This window comes from Rhinopithecus roxellana, chromosome 17 (genome assembly GCF_007565055.1).
Source record: "Rhinopithecus roxellana isolate Shanxi Qingling chromosome 17, ASM756505v1, whole genome shotgun sequence".
Lineage (NCBI taxonomy): Eukaryota > Metazoa > Chordata > Mammalia > Primates > Cercopithecidae > Rhinopithecus > Rhinopithecus roxellana.
Genome location: NC_044565.1, coordinates 105,308,181 through 105,327,236, shown reverse-complemented (window position 1 = coordinate 105,327,236; position 19,056 = coordinate 105,308,181). Strand labels below are relative to the sequence as shown.

At 43.0% G+C, this 19,056-nt stretch overlaps 1 protein-coding gene across 6 annotated transcripts in view; it reads left to right on the top strand.

Moving 5' to 3' along the window:
* MTA3 (metastasis associated 1 family member 3) overlaps positions 1–19,056 on the top strand; it is a 191,811-nt gene that overhangs the window by 24,100 nt on the left and 148,655 nt on the right. For all 6 annotated transcript variants that reach the window (XM_030921242.1, XM_010382593.2, XM_030921240.1 and 3 more), the window contains exon 4: positions 16,144–16,270. In XM_030921242.1, coding sequence (XP_030777102.1) covers positions 16,144–16,270 — 127 coding nt within the window. The remainder of the gene's footprint in view (positions 1–16,143; positions 16,271–19,056) is intronic.

Sequence of the window (19,056 nt, the reverse complement as noted above, 5' to 3'; positions counted from 1 at the left end):
GAGAAGTGGAGATGACAAGAGATCAGTCTAATGCCTTGACCTTGTGCTAGTTCTCAGGCAGATCAGTAGGAGCATGTGGGTGTTGATCTTAAACCTATGTTTCTGTGTACCCCTTAGAATGTCTTCTTATACACCCAAGAGACAGGTTCATCTTTTGAAGACTTTCGGTACACTATAGCCCTTTTCCTGCGTGCTGTGGTTTGGATGTTGTACCCTCCAAACTCATGTTGAGATGTGATCCCCAGTGTTGGAGGTGGGGCCTAATGGGAGATGGTTGGGTCATGGGAGTAGATTCCTCTTGAATGGATTAAATTAATGCCCTCCCTGGAGTAGACGTGACTTTTCACTTTGTTAGTTCCCTAGAGAGCTGGTTTTTAAAAAGAACCAGCACACCTCCAACCTTGCTTCCTTTCTTGCCATGTGATCACCACATACTGGTTCCCCTTCACCTTCTACCATGACTGAAAGCAGCCTGATTGCCCCTCATCAGATGCAGATGCGCAGTCATGAACTTTACAGCCATGAGAATTGTGAGGCAAATAAACCTTTTTGCCTTGTAGATTACCCAGCTTCAAGTATTCCTTTTCAGCAACACAAAATGGACTAAGAAACGGGGCTTACTTTTTTTCATGTTTGCTTTTTTTTTTTGAGACGGAGTCTCCCTAGCTCTGTCGCCCAGGCTGGAGTGCAATGGCGTAATCTTGGCTCACTGTAACCTTCGCCTCCCCAGTTGAAGCACTTCTCCCACCTCAGCCTCCTGAGTAGCTGGGACTACAGGTGTGCACCACTATGCCTGGCTAATTTTTGTATTTTTAATAGAGACGGGGTTTCACCACATTGGCCAGACGGATCTCGAACTCCTGACCTCAAGCGATCTGCCCGCATGTTTGCTCTTTTTTAAAATTGTGTTACAGTTTTCATGACTGCGTGTTATTCCACACTTTGATGTACTATAATTTGACCACAGTGTACTGGTAGAGGATTAGGGTATTTTTCATCGTTTGCTATCGAGCAGTCTGCAGAGCATGGCCATGATTGCCTTGTGACAAGGATATGTTCTGAGAGATGCGTCGTTAGGCGATTTTATCTATGTGTGGACATCATAGAATGTACTTACACAAACCTAGATGGTATAGCCTATTACACACCTAGGCTATGTGGTGTAACCTATTGTTCTTAGGGTGCACATCTGTACATTTATTACTGTATTGAATACTATATGCAGTTGTTACCCAATTTTGGGTATTTGTGTATCTAAACATATTTAAACATAGAACGAGTACAGTAAAAATACAGTAGAAAGGATAAAAAGTGATACACCTGTGTAGGACACTTAGCATGAATGGAGATTCCAGGCCTTGAAGTGAGTCAGTGACTGAGTGGTGGTAGGATGTGAAGGCCTAGTACATACTGTACACCACCGTAGGCTTTGTAAACACTGTACACTTAGGCAATACTAAATTTATGGAAACGTCTTCCTTCAATAATAAATTAACCCAATTTATTGTAAGTTTTTAACTTCATAAACCTTTTAATTTTGTTTAGCTTTTTGACTCTTATAATAACAACTTACAAACACATTGAAGGGTTGTACAAAAATATTTTCTTTCATTATATCCTTATTCTATAAGCTTTTTTCTTTTTCTTTTCTTTTATCTATTTTTTATTTTTATTTTATTTTATTTTATTTATTTTTATTATTTTATTTTTTTTATTTTTATTTTTTTAAACGGAGTCTCGCTCAGTAGCCCAGGCTGGAGGGCAGTGGCACAATCTCGACTCACTGCAATCTCCGCCTTCCAGGTTCAAGCAGTTCTCCTGCCTCAGCTTCCCATGCAGCTGGGATTACAGGCGCACACCACCATGCCCAGCTAGTTTTTGTATTTTTAGTAGAGATAGGGTTTCACCATGTTGGCCAGGGATGGTCTCTATCTCCTGACCTTGTGATCCGCCCACCTTGGCCTCCCAAAGTGCTGGGATTACAGGCATGAGCCATCGCGCCCGGCCTTAAGCTTTTTTCCTATTAAGAAAAATTCATTTGGCCAGGTGCAGTGGCTCACGCCTGTAATCCCAGCACTTTGGGAGGCTGAGGCGGGCAGATTGCTTGAGCCCAGGAGTTGGAGACCAGCCTGGGCAACATTGTGAAACCCTGTTTCTACTAAAAATATAAAAATTAGCCAGGTTTGGTGGTATACACCTGTAGTCCCTCCTACTAGGGAGACTGAGGCAGGAGGATTGGTTGAGCCCAGGAGGCAGAGGTTGCAGTGAGCTGAGATCATGCCTCTGCACTCTAGCCTGGGAGACAGAGTGAGACTCTATCTCAAAAAACAAACAAACAAAAAACAATTCATTTATGGCTGGGCATAGTAGCTCATACCTGTAATCGGGGGGTTGAGATGGGAGGATCACTTGAGCTCAGGAGTTTAAGACCAGCTTGAGCAACATAACAAGACTCCGTCTCTACAAAATATTTAAAAATTAGCTAGGTGTGGTGGCATGCACCTGTGGTCCCAGCTGCTCGGGAGGTTTAGGCAGGAATATTGCTTCAGCCTGGGAGGTTGAGGCTGCAGTGAGCTGTGTTTGCACCAGTGCACTCAAGCCTGGTGTACAGATAGTGACCCTGTGTCAAAAAAAAATCATTTTCACTTTTTAAACTTTTTTATTAACAGTGCAAACATAAACATGTTAGCTTAGGTCTTACACAGGGTCAGGATCATCAGTATCACTGTCTTCTCAGTCCACATCTTGTCCCCCTGGAAGGTCTTCAGGAACACTAACACACATGGAGCTGTCATCTTTGATAACAATTCCTTCTTTTGGAATACCTTCTGAAGGACCTGTCTGGGGCTGTTTTACAGTTAACCTTTTTTCCTTAATAAGTAGAAAGAATACACTCTAAGACAACAATAGGCCAGGTGTGGTGGCTCACGTCTGTAATCCTACCACTTTGGGAGGCTGAGGTGGAGGGATCAGTTGAGGTCAGGAGTTCAAGACCAGCCTGGCCAACATGGTGAAACCCTGTCTCTACTAAAAAATACAAAAGTTAGCTGGGTGTGGTGGCATGGACCTGTAATCCTAGCTACTTTGGAGACTGAGGCAGGAGAATTGCTTGAACCCAGGAGGTGGTGGTTGCAGTGAGCCGAGATCATGTCACTGCACTCCAGCCGTGGCAACAGAGTGAGACTCTGTCTCAAAATAAAATAAAATTAAATTAAAACAACAATAAAAAGTATATTGGCCAGATGCAGTGGCTCATACCTGTAATCTCAGCACTGTGGGAGGCCGAGGCAGGTGGATCACTTGAGGTCAGGAGGTTGAGACCAGCCTGACCAACATCGTGCTACTGGACTCCAGCCTGGGTGACAGAGCGAGACGCTGTGTCAAAAAAAAAAAAAAAGTATAGTATAATAAATACATAAATCAGTAACATAGTCATTATCTATGTCAAGTGTTAGTACTGTACATAATTCTATGTGCTGTACATTTATTTGATGGGCAGTACAGTAGGTTTGTTTATACCAGTATCATCACAGACACGTGAGTAATGCTTTGTGCCATGACGTTACCACTATAGCGTCACTGGGCAGTTGGAGTTTTTCAGCTTCATTATAACCTTATGGGACTGTTGTTCATATTTGTGGTTTGCTGTTGACTTAAATGTTATGTGGTGGGTGAGTATATATGTCATTTAGTACTCAGAGGACTATGGCATCTATCTTTATTTATTTATTGAGATGGAGTCTTTATTTATTTATTTATTGAGATGGAGTTTTGCTCTGTACACTACAGTGGAACCTGTGAATAGCCACTACATTTCAGCAGCCTGGGCAACATAGCAAGACCCCATTTATTTTTCTCTATAAAAAATAAATGGTTTTAAGCATTGTGATTTTGACAGATATTATCAAATTAATTGCCTCAGATATTGTTCCAGTTTACACCTAGCAGCAATGAATGAGTGCCCATTCCCTCCTTTCACTCTTACCAATATAGGATTAAGTTTTTTTTTTTTTTTTGAGATGGAGTCTCCCTTTGTTGTCCAGGCTGGAGTGCAGTGGCGTGATCTTGGCTCACTGCAACTTCTGCCTCCCAGGTTCAAGCGATTCTCCTGCCTCAGCCTCCCAAGTAGCTGGGATTACAGGTGCACACTACCACGCCTGGCTAATTTTTGTATTTTTAGTAGAGATGGGGTTTCACCATGTTGGCCAGGCTGGTCTTGAACTCCTGACTTCAGATAATCCACCTGCCTCAGCCTCCCAAAGTGCTAGGAGGGAGCCACAGTGCCAGGCCCACCCCAGCCTTTTTTTTTTTTTTTTTTTTTAAAGACAGAGTCCCCAGGCTGGAGTGCGATGACATGATCTCAGCTCATAGCAACCTCTGCCTCCCGGGCTCAAGCGATTCTTCCTCAGCCTCCTGAGTAGCTGGAATTACAGGTGTGCACCACCATGCCTGGCTAATTTTTTGTGTTTTTAGTAGAGATAGGGTTTCACCATGTTGGCCAGGCTGTTCTCGAACTCCTGACCTCAGGTGATCCACCCAACTCAGACTCCCAAAGTGCCGGGATTACAGGCATGAGCCACCACATGAGGTCTAAGATTAAGTTTTTAAATCTTTACTAATCCTTACAGATTAAAAATGGTTCCTTGGTGGGATTGTATCTTAAATTTCTTATGAGTGAAGTGGAACATCTTTTTATATTTTTAAAAGGCCGTATGTATGTCCTTTTCTGTGAACTGTTTATATTCTTTGCCTAGTTTGAGTTTAACTTTTGCTAAATTAATTTGCAGGGGAAAAAAATAAAAGAAACCTTTAGTTACTCCAATAAAGGAAGTAAAGCAGATATTCCTAATTGTAAACTGACGTGTTTAACCTTACATTTTTCTGTGGCTACTTCTCCTATTAGAACAAGGAAATACATTTCACTTAGATTTTCTTCTTTCCTTGTCCTCTACCTTCCCATGTTGAAGTAAATGGTATTGGGGTATATATATATTTTTTCAGATCACATAGGACTGGAAGAAACTTTAAAAATTATTATTGTAACGTTTTACTTAGTAACTTATAACTTAGTAAAAAGTTATAATAATGATTTAACAATAATAGTAGGAACTAACACATAATACCAGACACTTACTCTAAATGCTTTTACATGTAAGTCCATTTTACTCTACATGTAAGTGAAGTCCATCTTACATTACATATGTCTTCATCCAAGTTTCTGAAAGCATCTGTCTGTGATTCATTCTGCCCATTTTTTGAAATCTTAATACTTCCAAGAGAAATACTAAAGAGGAGGGAAAAGAACAGAACAATAAAAGGTCATCCTGGCATTTGAAAAACTTTTTCTTGTTTCTAATTTTGTACTTCAGTCCAAATTTTATTAGGAATAAAGCTAAACATAGTTGATTTTTAAGATGTGTGTTGTACTTTTTTATAACATTTCACATTTTGAGAACACATTTGTTTCTTAGTCTGTGAAGTGTGTAGGCACATAGACCTTCGTCAGCCTGCTACTCTCCTTTTGCAGCTGGGGCGCAACCAAGATACTGAGTCCTTACTCTGCCCTTGGGCACACTTGGTCCTTTCTGGCCAGCTGTTACCCCTTGATTGGAGTTGGCATAAAATCTATTTTTTATCACAGCATTAAAATAATCAACTTTCATTTAAAAGGATGTTTTTCTCTTGCTATTTTATAGTTTTTATTTTTGTAAGTGACATTTTGTAATTGGCAATTATGGCAAGTTTGTGTCGCATTAACCAGATTATTATCAACTGTAAATATTACAAAGGTTTATTATTTGACAAGTTAATTATGTTTTGTGATATACATTTTCTTATTGATCTGGTCTTCTGAATGTTAATGGTTTATATTTTTTGTAAACAAAGCAAGTACTATATTACTACTTTAAAATTGATGTCACATTGCTTATTGATCAATCCAGCAATTAGATGTTCTTAAGCTTTTTAGAAAGCCTTTGTGTTTGCTTTACTTCTGTAATTGTGTGGCTTAATTTGTGGTCTGGAAGAATACAGGCTCACGTTGTATATTTTCGTGTGACTAGTTGATTGAAAATCCTAATTTTTTTTTTTTTTTTTGCTGTCTGTGGACTTACAGAATGAAAATCATTTTTATAGTTGAAGTAGCTAATCTAAAATTTTCCACAAGTTACCTTTTTTTTTTTGGAGACAGAGTCTTGCTTTGTCGCCCAGGCTGGAGTGCGGTGGTGTGATCTTGGCTCACTGTAACCTCTGCCTCCTGGGTTCAAGCAATTCTCCTGCCTCAGCCTCCTGAGTAGCTGGGACAACAGGCGCACGCTGCATTACCTGGCGAATTTTTTTTTTGTATTTTAGTAGAAACAGGGTTTTACCTTGTTGCCCAGGCTGGTTTAGAACTCCTGAGCTCAGGCAATCCGCCTGCCTTGGCCTCCCAAAGATTTGGGATTATAGGCGTCAGCCACCGCACCCAGCCATCTTTTTAAAAAATTATTATTATTATTTTTTATAGAAATGGGGTCTCACCGTGTTGCCCAGGCTAGTCTCAAAGTACTGGTTTCACGTGATCCTGCTGCCTAAGCCTCCCAAGGTGTTGGGATTACAGGCGTGAGCCACTGCACCTGGCTGACAAGTTATCTTTTTTTTTTTTTTTTGAGACAGAGTCTTACTCTGTTGGCCAGGCTGGAGTACAGTGGCGTGATCTTGGCTCACTGCAATCCCTGCCTCTTGGGTTCAAGCGATTCTCCTGCCTCAGCCTCCTGAGTTACTGGGATTACAGGCGTGCACTACCACGCCTAGCTAATTTTTGTATTTTTAGTAGACATGGGTTTCACCATATTGGCCAGGCTGGTCTCCGCCCACCTCAGCCTCCCAAAGTGCTGGGATTACAGGTGTGAGCCACCTCACCCGGCTGTTACCTTTTTTTTTTTTTTTTTTTTGAGATGGGATCTTGCTCTGTTACTCAGGCTGGAGTGCAGTGGCGTGATCTTGGCTCACTGCAACCTCCACCTTCCTCCAGGTTCAAGCGATTGTCCTGCCTCAGCCTCCTGAGTAGCTGCGACTATTGCCACCACATCTGGCTAATTTTTTGTATTTTTATTAGAGACAGGGTTTCATTGTGTTAGTCAGAATGGTCTCCATCTCCTGACCTCGTGATCCACCTGCCTTGGCCTCCCAAAGTGCTGGGATTACAGGCGTGAGCCACCATGCCCGGCCTCCACTACTTCTATTTTTAACTAGTGCTTTTACCTTAATATATTGCCTTTATATTTAGGTAGTCCGAAGTATTTTTCATTTAGCATTCCAAATCGCAGAATTTTAGACCTGTGAGGACCTTATATGTAATTTGTTTAAACCCTCTGTATTTTTTGGTTGAGTCCTTGGTTAGGTCTAAGGTCACCTAACTGGATTAGTATCCTGTCGTCTAAATGATTGTTTTGTAAGTTTTATTTATCTACTTAACATTTATTTTGGATAAGATAAATATTATACTACATTTTGTTATATGTTTGTATAATTTGGCGTTATGGGGCAGATAAATTAACCTTGTTGAGCCTTCATCTTTACAAGGGACTCATTTAATACTTTCTACCTTTACCCTTCCTGTGTTGAGGGTTTTTGTAGTGATTAAATGAGTAACAGCCCCTACAGATCATAAGATATGCAGAAAACAGTAGCTTTGACTGGGCCCCCGGAGGACTTTCACATTGACACAGAAGCCTTGACATACAAGGGAAGTGGGTACCACTGGAGGCTTCTCTAGAGTTGTGCTAGTGGCACGCATTTTCAGTTGTCCCTTCCAGCCAGGAAGTTGGAAAATGGTCATCTGAAGCCTCAGTTCATTCTGCCCCTTTCTTGATACCTAGGAATGTGGAGACTGGTCGTGGCTGCTCTCCTTTTCAACTTCGTTTGCTAGTGGTGACAACTCAGGGCTCAGGACAGTGGCTGATGTCCCGTATCCTTTCAGTGCACCTCATGCCAGTTCCTTTCGGCAAGTTTTTCCTGAGCCAGTGTTGCATCGTGTCCATGTTTGTAAGACTTCTGTGAGTCTTTAAAGCCGCACACATATTTTCATATTATGGAGATTTGTGAGTCTTTCTAGCAACATTATAAAAATAGTTGACTAGCCAAACTTGCTTTACATTTAAGAGTAGCAGTAATTCATGTGGGTGAAACTGCAGCTCCTGATAGGAGTTAATTTCACCGTGGTAGAAAATTATTCAAGGTTAAGATGTTGTAAAGGTATCCCTAAAGATAACACAATAAAAGATTTTATTTTCTGTTTTTGCTTAATTCTTTTTGTCATTAAGGTGTAATATGGTTGACTCATTTGGTGAGTTTTTGTAGCTTAAGGAGTTTCATTTCTTCTTTTGTTTAGGTGGTTTTCAGACTACTGTGTTGTCTGTACAGTTACGGAAATGTTTTCCATTTCAAGACTTTTTTTTTTTTTTTGAGACGGAGTCTCGCTCTGTCACCCAGGCTGGAGTGCTGTGGCCGGATCTCTGCTCACTGCAAGCTCCGCCTCCCAGGTTCACGCCATTCTCCTGCCTCAGCCTCCCGAGTAGCTGGGACTACAGGCGCTGCCACCTCGCCCGGCTAGTTTTTTGTATTTTTTAGTAGAGACGGGGGTTTCACCGTGTTAGCCAGGATGGTCTCGATCTCCTGACCCCGTGATCCGCCCGTCTCGGCCTCCCAAAGTGCTGGGATTACAGGCTTGAGCCACCGCGCCCGGCCCATTTCAAGACTTTTTTAAAAACTTGTTTATGGTTGTCTGTCTTTTCATATAAACAACTGTAAATGGGAAAGGGCAACAGGATTATAAGAAATTTGTTAGTGAAGGGCTCCCAGAATGAAATGTACTATAGCAGATGGTTGCAGGAAGTGAAGTTATAATCCTTTACCCTCCAACTGATTCTTGTTTCCATTTTGTCCATGGTAGACTATAAATTTTCTGACTTTTGGTTTCCAAACTGGTTAAAAGTTTGAAAAAGGTTACATCCTATAGTATATATGGCCCATGTTTCTTTTCATTAACTAATTTTTTTTTTTTTTGCATTCTCTTTCCCATTCAGACCCATGTTTGTTTTGTTTTGAGACCGAGTCTTGCTGTGTCACCCAGGCTGGAGTGCAGTGGTGTGATCTTGGCTCACTACAACCTCTGTCTCCTGGGTTCAAGTAATTCTCCTGTCTCAGCCTCCCGAGTAGCCGGGGCTACAGGCATGCGCCACCATTCCTGGCTAATTTTTGTATTTTTAGTAGAGATTGGGTTTTACCATGTTGGCCGGGGTGGTCTCGAACTCCTGACCTCAGGTGATCTGCCTGCCTCGGCCTCCCAAAGTGCTAGGATTACAGCGTGAGCCACTGTGCCTGGCCAAAACTTTGTTGAATACATCAATGAAATCGGAGAGAATTTATATCTTAACAATATAACGTATTCCAGTCTACGAACACAGTGTATCTGTTAATGGTTCATTCAGTGTATAACTCAGTGATTCATTTCATTTCTCTCTCTTTTTTTTTGAAACAATCTTGCTCTGTTGCCCAGGCAGGAGTGCAATGGTGTGATCTTGGCTCACTGCAACGTCTGCCTCCTGGGTTCAAGTCATTCTCCTGCCTCAGTCTCCTAATAGCTGGGATTACAGGGACGTGCCACCATGCCTGGCTAATTTTTGTATTTTTTTTTTTTTTTTTTTTTTTTTTTTGAGACGGAGTCTCGCTCTGCGGCCCAGACTGGAGTGCAGTGGCCGGATCTCAGCTCACTGCAAGCTCCGCCTCCCGGGTTTACACCATTCTCCTGCCTCAGCCTCCGGAGTAGCTGGGACTACAGGCGCCCGCCACCTCGCCCGGCTAGTTTTTTGTAGTTTTTAGTAGAGATGGGGTTTCACCGTGTTAGCCAGGATGGTCTCGATCTCCTGACCTCGTGATCCGTCCGTCTCGGCCTCCCAAAGTGCTGGGATTACAGGCTTGAGCCACCGCGCCCGGCCAATTTTTGTATTTTTGATAGAGATGGGGTTGTGCCATGTTGACCAGGCTGGTCTCACTCCTGACCTCAAGTGATCCATTTGCCTCAGCCTCCCAAAGTGCTGGGATTACAGACGTGAGCCACTGTGATCAGCTCAATGATTCATTTCTTTTTTTTTTTTTTTTTTTTTTTTTTTTTTTGAGACGGAGTCTCGCTCTGTCACCCAGGCTGGAGTGCTGTGGCCGGATCTCAGCTCACTGCAAGCTCCGCCTCCCGGGTTCACGCCATTCTCCTGCCTCAGCCTCCGGAGTAGCTGGGACTACAGGCGCCGCCACGTCGCCCGGCTAGTTTTTTGTAGTTTTTAGTAGAGACGGGGTTTCACCGTGTTAGCCAGGATGGTCTCGATCTCCTGACCTCGTGATCCGCCCGTCTCGGCCTCCCAAAGTGCTGGGATTACAGGCTTGAGCCACCGCGCCCGGCCCTGATTCATTTCTTTTACAACTTTTATTTAATGAGTAGGGTTTGTCTCTGGATTTTTTTTTTTTTTTTTTTTTTGAGATTGAGTCATGCTCTGTCGCTTAGGCTTGAGGTTAGTAGCACAATCTTGGCTCACTGAAACCTCCGCCTCCTGGCTTCAGGTGTTTCTTCTGCCTCAGCTTCCCGAGTAGCTGGGATTATAGGCGCATGCCACCACACCCGGCTAATTTTTGTATTTTTAGTGGAGATGGGGTTTCACTATGTTGTCCAGGATGGTCTCCATCTCTTGACCTCACGACCCACCTGCCTTGGCCTCCCAAAGTGCTGGGATTAAGGTGTGAGTCATTGTGCCCGACCCATTTTTTATTCTTATAAATCAACTTGAACTTTGTTCTGGGATGCATTTAAGTTACTTGGAAACAGCCTGATGTTTGGTTGTCGCATCTATGATTTGTTGAGTGTGGAGCAGTACTCAGCCTGGGGCTTAATTATTCACTCTTACAGAGGCAAGATCTTTCTGTGTAGTCTACCCAATACACCATGAACTGTAAGTTTTTCCAGCGTGACTGTTTGTAAGTTAATACTGCTCACAACACTGTGTAAACACTGAGCACTGTCTTGTCTGTTTTGTTGTTGTTGTTGTTTTAAGGCAGGGTCTCTATCAATTGATCCTCTCGCTGGTGTGTGCCACCACACGACTAACTTTCTAAGTTTTGTTTTGTAGAGACGAGGTGTTAACTATATTTCTCGGGTCAGTCTCGAACTTCCAGGTTCGAGGGATTCTCCCACCTTGGCCTCCTGAGTAGCTGGGACTACAAGTGCATGCCACCAAGCCCACCTAATTTTTTTTTTTGAGACAGAGTCTCGCAGTGTTGCGCAGGCTGGAGTGCAGTGTTGCAATCTCGGCTCACTGCAACTTCCACCTCTCAGGTTCAAGTAATTCTCCTGCATCAGCCTCTGGAGTAGCTAGGATTTCAGGTGTGCACCACCACTGCCAGCTATTTTTGTCCGACCCCATGGAGTCTTGCTCTGTTGCCCAGGCTGGAGTGCAGTGGCACGAATTTGGCTCACTGCAACCTCCGCCTCCCGGGTTCAAGCAATTCTCCCACCTCAGCCTCCTGAGTAGCTGGGATTACAGCCACCTGCCACCTTGCCCAGCTAATTTTTATATTTTTAGTAGAGATGGGGTCTTGCCATGTTGGCCAGGCTGGTCTCGAACTCCTGACCTCAGGTGATCCACCCACCTCGCCCCCCCAAAAGTGCTGGGATTACAGGTGTGAGCCACTGTGCCCAGTCTTAAGTTTTGTATTTTTTTGTAGAGATGGGGTTTTGTCCTGTTGCCTAGGCTGGTCTGGATCTCCTGGGCTCAAGCTGTCCGCCTGCCTCGGCCTCCCAAAGTGTTGGGATTACAGGAGTGAGCCACTGTACCCAGCCTTAGTTGTTGTTCTCCTATTACTGAACATTTGGTTTATTTCCAGTTTTTGGCTGCTGCAAATAAAGCTGCTATGAACATTCATGTATAGGTCTTTTGGTGTACTTAAGCTCTCATTTCTCTTGGGTAATTACCTAGAAGAAACATCGTTGGTTCATGTGGTGAAAGAAACTTGTCACAGAAATTTTACTTGAGTAGATTTTGCCGAACAGATTCCCAAAGTGGTTGGACCGATTTTTCACTTCCTCTGTTAATGTACGAGAACTCCAGTTGGTCTGTGTTCTTTCAGTCTTTTAAATTTTAGCTATTATGGTACCTTAAGTTTAATGCTTCATTTGGGTAATATGAAGGCTAGGGTGATCAACTGTCCTCATTTGCTGGGGACTGAGGGGTTCTCTAAACGAGGGACTTTGAGCTTTAAAACCGGGAGACACTCCCTAATGAGGTTTTTAGGTGAGTTAGCAGGATGTGAAGGGAAAAGCAGTAACTTCCCACAGTCAAACCAAGCCCAAGTACAGATACCTAGGCTATCCTTATCCAGAGGTGTGTTCTCTAATTACCAAAGACAGGGGCCCGGCCATCCACTCCCTTTCCCTTCTGGTGTCCGTGCAAACTGATTTCTTCAGAGAAGCCTCTGCTGGCTCATCAAGCTACATGAATTTCCTCCGTCATGCTTCCAGAGTACGCCACATAATTTTATGGTACTCACTACATCTAAAGGTATATACTCTTGCCTGGAATCCGGGGTGGACTGTAATTCAGGGTAGGACTATTATGTCTTCCTTATAGATAGCCCCAGAACACGTTGGTTGGCACATCAATAAATTTCCTTTTTTTTTTTTTTTTTTTGCTGGAGGTAGGGTGGGAGGACACAGATCCTGGTTGAAACATGTGGCAAGGCAGATTGTTAGATGTATAAGCCATGAATGTTTAGTTTTTACCCTAATGGTGGTTGGTTGGAAGTTATTGAGGCCTTTTTATCAAAACTGGAGAAATATAAATTGTGTTTTAGGAAGCTGCTTGCTGAGGTGTTAATGAATTAGAGGATGGATGGTGCTCTGCTGCTGCTAGATAACTTGGTTCTGATTCTTTCTTTTAAAATTAATAGCAAGTGAAAAATAGTACAGTGGCATGTTGAGACCATATAAAATTCCAGATGGACTTGGAATTTATTATAGTATTGGGCAGCTTTTGCCAGATGCAGTGTTCTTTGAATAAATGTAAAGCAGAAATAGCTTAAATTTCTGATGGGATCCTGATTTGCTGTCGAATAACTTATGAGTCCTTGTATCTCAACACTGTGAAAATAAAATTTCTGTGATAAATTTCTTAAAGTCAATAAAGTAAAAAACTCTTACTTAGCCAGTTTTTGGTTTTCATTTAATATATACTTTTAGGTAAGATTTCTTTTGCATTTACCTCAGCAGTTCCTAAAATCCTTTCCAGGGCGTCTTTGAGGTCAGCACAATTTTCTTTTTTTATTTTTTGTTTGAAACAGAGTTTCACTCTTGTCGCCCAGGCTGGTGTGCAATGGCGTGATCTTGGCTTACTGCAGCCTCTGTCTCCTGGGTTCAAGGAATTCTCCTGCCTCAGCCCCCAGAGTAGCTGAAATTACAGGCACCCGCCACTATGCCCAGCTAATATTTTGTACTTTTAGTAGAGACGGGGTTTCACCATGTTGGCCAGGCTGGTCTCAAACTCCTGACCTCAGGTGATCTGCCCGTCTCGGCCTCCCAAAGTGCTGGGATTACAGGCATGAGCCACCGCGCCCGGCCTCAAGTGTAACTCTTAAGTTTAGTCTCTTTTCCACTTTGTGTTAAGAAGCATTTTGAAAAGCACTAGAATGAAATGTGAAAAATAAAGCCCCTTTTACAGTAACTTGTTTATGTTGTTCTGTGTTTTATGCTGTAACTTTTTGAGTGTATCCTTGCAGCTGCTGAAGTTAGTGTTGTTTGATAATTCTTGGTCTGCTCTGAATGTTTCTTGAGGTTCACTTTTACCCCACAAGTAAAATAGGGTGGATACAAAGATAAGTGACCTGTCTTTGTTCTCAAGGGATGCAGTGAAATCAGATAACTGTAGAGTAGAGCAAGGCCTATTGTGAAGTACCTTAAGCGTATATGGGTGCTGCTTTGTAGCAAAGAGGAGTCTCCCCCGGAGATAAGCGAGAGTCTCATGGATTAGACTCTGGCTCAGAGGCATTGTTCAACCTTATTTATTTATTTATTTCGAGATAGGGTCTTGCTGTATTGCCCAGGCTGGAGTGCAATGGTGCGATCTCGGCTCAGCACCCTCCGCCTCCTGGGCTCAAGTGATCCTCTTACATCAGTCTCTAAGTAGCTGGGACCACGGGCTTGGCTACTTTTTGTATTTTTTGTAGAGATGTTGCCCAGGTTGGTCTTGAACTCCTGTGCTCAAGCGATCTGCTTGCCTCAGCCTCCCAAAGTGCTGGGATTGCCGGCATGAGCCATCATACCTGGCCTGTCCAACTTTAAATTTATCTTCTGAATTCTCTTTACTCTTCATCCACACTAATAGTCGATTTATCTTACACTGAGGTTTACAGATTGCTTGAGCTCAGGAGTTCGAGATCAGCCTGGGCAACATGGTGAAACCCTGTCTCTACTAAAAATACAAAAATTAGCCAGGTGTGTTGGCATATGCCTGTAATCCCAGCTACTCAGGAGGCTGAGGCAGGAGAATCACTTGAACCCAGGAGATGGAGGTTGCAGTGAGCTGAGATTGTGCCACTGCACTCCAGCCTGGGTGACAGAGCGAGACTCCGTCTAAAAAATAATTATACAAATACATAAATGAAATTTGAAATTTAACTGGTACATTTTAAAAAGTGGTTTTCATTAGTGATCTACATGAGAGATGCCATTGCGGTGATTTTTGTCTTTGGTTAGGTTGGATTTCAGTGATTTTGGTCCTTTTTACGGTGAACCAAGGGATCATATAAGAATGTAAGATTTACTGTTACTGTTGCAGAGCTGGTTGCTGTTTTAGCTCTGTAGGGTATGCATTAGAATTCAGTTAGCTGTGTCTTATACAACAACAATTTGTCAAATCCTAATTAGGTAAAGAGTATAATTTTGTATGTGATATTTTCTAGTGCTAATAGTGCCAATGCAGCAGTAACTTTATTGATCTTCACTGGTGAAATGTTATTAGACCTGCAAGTAAATGGCCCTTTTAGTGCTATATTTCTCTTTGAGTAGTTCATTAAAAAGGACATCCAAAGAATTTTAAATTGCTTTATTCTTGCTTTGAGCTAGGTGAGTCTTTTTCTAAGTTACTGTTTAAGGTTCATTTTCAATTCAGTTTTAAAAGTTTGAAAGTAGAAAAGAGATTGATACTCCATTCATTACCCTCATGCTATTCATAGAGAACTGCTTCAGCAAGGGCATTATATTTGATAAAATCCCTTCTGTGAGGCTGGGTGTGGTGGCTCATGCCTGTAATCCTGGCACTTTGAGAGGCCAAAGGGGGCAGATCACTTGAGCCCAGAAGTTCGAGACCAACATGGTGTAATCCCATCTCTACTAAAAATACATAAAATTAGCCAGGTGTGGTGATGTACGCCTGTAATCGCAGCTACTCTTGAGGCTAAGGCATGAGAATTGCTTGAACCTGAGTGGTGGAGGTTGCAGTGAGCTGAGATTACACCACTGCCCTCCAGCCTGGGCGACAGAGCAAACTCTGTCTCCAAAAAAAAGTGAATTAATTTTTAAATTGATATGTAATACTTGTGTATATTTTTGGGATATCATCTGCCATTTTTAAGTTGGAGTTTTTGTTCCTTTGAGGCCCTGATAATTTTATGGTTATAGCTGAACTGACAAGATAAATGTTTAATTATTTTTTTTTTTTGAGACGGAATCTTGCTCTTTCACCCAGGCTTGTGTGTAGTGGTACGATCTTGGCTGCAACCTCCACCCCCTGGGTTCAAGCAATTCTCCTGCTTCAGCTTCCCGAGCAGCTGGGATTACAGGCACCCGCCACCATGCCCGGCTAATTTTTGTATTTTTAGTAGAGATGGGGTTTTGCCTTGTTGGCCAGGCTGGTCTCAAACTCCTGACCTCAGGTGATCCACCCCGTCTCAGCTTCCCAAACTGCTTAGGATTGCAAGCGTGAGCCACTGCACCCAGCAAATGTTTAAATTTAAAATTGATTAGTTTGAAGAAAATACTGAATGAAATGTTGATTTGATCTGCTTCAATATCCAAACAGATAATGTGCTTTGTACTAATAAATTCTTTGAATTTTATTTGTGTAGAAGAAATTGAGGAAGAATCTGAAACAACAGTTGAGGCTGATTTGACTGATAAGCAGAAACATCAGTTGAAACATAGGGAACTCTTTTTGTCACGCCAGTATGAATCTCTGCCCGCAACACATATCAGGTAAGAACTTTTTAGGAACTAAAGTACTCAGTACTATAGTGACCAAAAAACAAAAGACTTATTTGAAGTGTTTTCCGGCCTCTTCTCAGGATCTTGCTGAAACTACTTTGCTAAAGGCTTCATAATGGAATTTTAGGTTGGAAATTTGTAATGTGTATTAGCATATTAAAGCCCCACAAAAGTTCTCCAGTAAAGTAACCATTTTAACTTTGTTTTAATACAGACTTTCCTGGCCAGGCGCAGTGGCTCACGCCTGTAATCCCAGCACTTTGGGAGGCCGAGGCGGGTGTATATCATTTGAGGTTAGGAATTCCAGACCAGCCTGGCCAACACGGTGAAACCCCATCTCTACTAAAAATACAAAAAATTAGCGGGGTGTGGTGGTGCGCGCCTGTAATCCCAGCTACTCAGGAGGCTGAAGCAGGAGAATTGCTTGAATCTAGGAAGCAGAGGTTGCTGTGTGCTGACATTGTGCCACTGCACTCCAGCCTGGACGACAGAGTGACGCTCTGTCTTTAAAAACAAACAACAACAACAAAAAAAGGCCTTTCCCGATTGATTTGAATATATTTTCAGAACGGTACAGAAGAGTGTCCAGCAGACATCATTTTAGGGAAATGCTGGTCTGCCAGGTTCTAAGAAAATTATATAGCCATTGGAAGCCAAAGGTTAGAACCTAAAGTCTGCTTCCCAGGCAGTTGACTCTTGACATTATAGGATGTATGGCTTTTCGTTTTCTTTTGAGGAGCACTGGGATGAAAACTTTATATTCTTTTTTTTTTTCTGAGACGGAGTCTCGCTCTGTCGCCCAGGCTGGAGTGCAGTGCCCGGATCTCAGCTCACTGCAAGCTCCGCCTCCCGGGTTCACGCCAATCTCCTGCCTCAGCCTCCCGAGTGGCTGGGACTACAGGCGCCCGCCACCTCACTCGGCTAGTTTTTTGTATTTTTTAGTTGAGACGGGGTTTCACCGTGTTTGCCAGGATGGTCTCGATCTCCTGACCTCGTGATCCGCCCGTCTTGGCCTCCCCAAGTGCTGGGATTACAGGCTTGAGCCACCGCACCCGGCCGAAAACTTTATATTCTTTATTATTCCTTAATAACACCTGATATATGCATTGATAGCATACAAATGTGAAGAAAATAGGTGACTGATCTGGGCAATATCTCTGGTTCTCTAACATGGACCACCCTTCCGTTAATTAAATTCTTCTTCTACTGCAGAAAAAACAAAAAGTGAAAAAACCCAGCCCCTTGTTTGTTGTTTTGGCAACTGTTGAGGAAAAATGGTGGTTTTCTATGATCTACTGGTGGTGATTAAATTTAAGATATTGTTATCTATAATCAGTGCATTTTAGAGGTATTACAAAATGTTTGAGCTCAAAAGATTCTGACCCTCGATCAGGAAAGCTTCAGGAGGAATTGCTACTTACTCAGCCTTCCAGAGGGTGTGAGGCACAAATAGAGGGCACAGGTGAGCATAGGGTGTATGAAAGCAGTAGCATGTGACCAGGGTGAGGATGTGTGAGCAAGTGCGGTGTTTCACTCTCTTAGGTTAAAGAAATGCCTTCGGCCGGGCGCGGTGGCTCAAGCCTGTAATCCCAGCACTTTGGGAGGCCGAGACGGGCGGATCACGAGGTCAGGAGATCGAGACCATCCTGGGTAACACGGTGAAACCCCGTCTCTACTAAAAATACAAAAAACTAGCCGGGCGAGGTGGCGGCGCCTGTAGTCCCAGCTACTGGGGAGGCTGAGGCAGGAGAATGGCGTGAACCCGGGAGGCGGAGCTTGCAGTGAGCTGAGATCTGGCCACTGCACTCCAGCCTGGGTGACAGAGTGAGACTCCGTCTCAAAAAAAAAAAAAAAAAAAAAAAGAAATGCCTTCAACTTTTGTTTATAATCTGTATTTCTATTTCTTTTATCCAGCTCTGCTGATCATAGTGGTCCTAAAAAAACTATATACATAGAAATAAAATGCATTATTTCTTTTTTTTTTTTTTTTTTTTTTGAGACGAGTCTCACTGTCCCGCCCAGGCTGGAGTGCAGTGATATGATCTCAGCTCACTGCAACCTCCGCCTCCTGGGTTCACGCCATTCTTCTGCCTCAGCCTCCTGAGTAGCTGGGAGTACAGGCGCCTGCCACCATGCCCGGCTAATTTTTTTTTTTTTTTGTATTTTTAGTAGAGACAGGGTTTCACCATGTTTGCCCGGTTGGTCTCAATCTCCTGACCTTGTGACCTGTCCACCTCAGCCCCCCAAAGTGCTGGGATTACAGGTGTGAGCCACTGCGCCCGGCCAAAATGCATTATTTCAATAATTCCTTTTCCTCTTTATCCCCCAATATTGTGATTGAATCTGAGTCTGTCTTTTTGGGTTCAGACAGGTTTGTAGACTTTTTTTTTTTCTTTTTTTTTTTTGAGGCGGAGGCTTGTTCCATCACCAGGCTGGAGTGCAGTGGCGCAATCTTGACTCACTGCAACCTCCACCTTCTGGGTTCAAGCAGTTCTCCTGCCTCAGCCTCCCAAATAGCTGGGATTACAGGCGCATGCCACCATGCCCAGCTAATTTTTTGTATTTTTTTTTAGTAGAGACAGGGTTTCACCATGTTATTCAGGCTGGTCTCAATCTCCTGACCTCGTTATCCACCCACCTAGGCCTTCCAAAGTGCTGGGATTACAGGCGTGAGCCACCGTGCTCAGCTGAGGTTTGTAGACTTTCTAAAGCTCTGGTACTTACACATACATACACAGTACACACACCCACACACACCAATTCCTGGTACCTTTGTG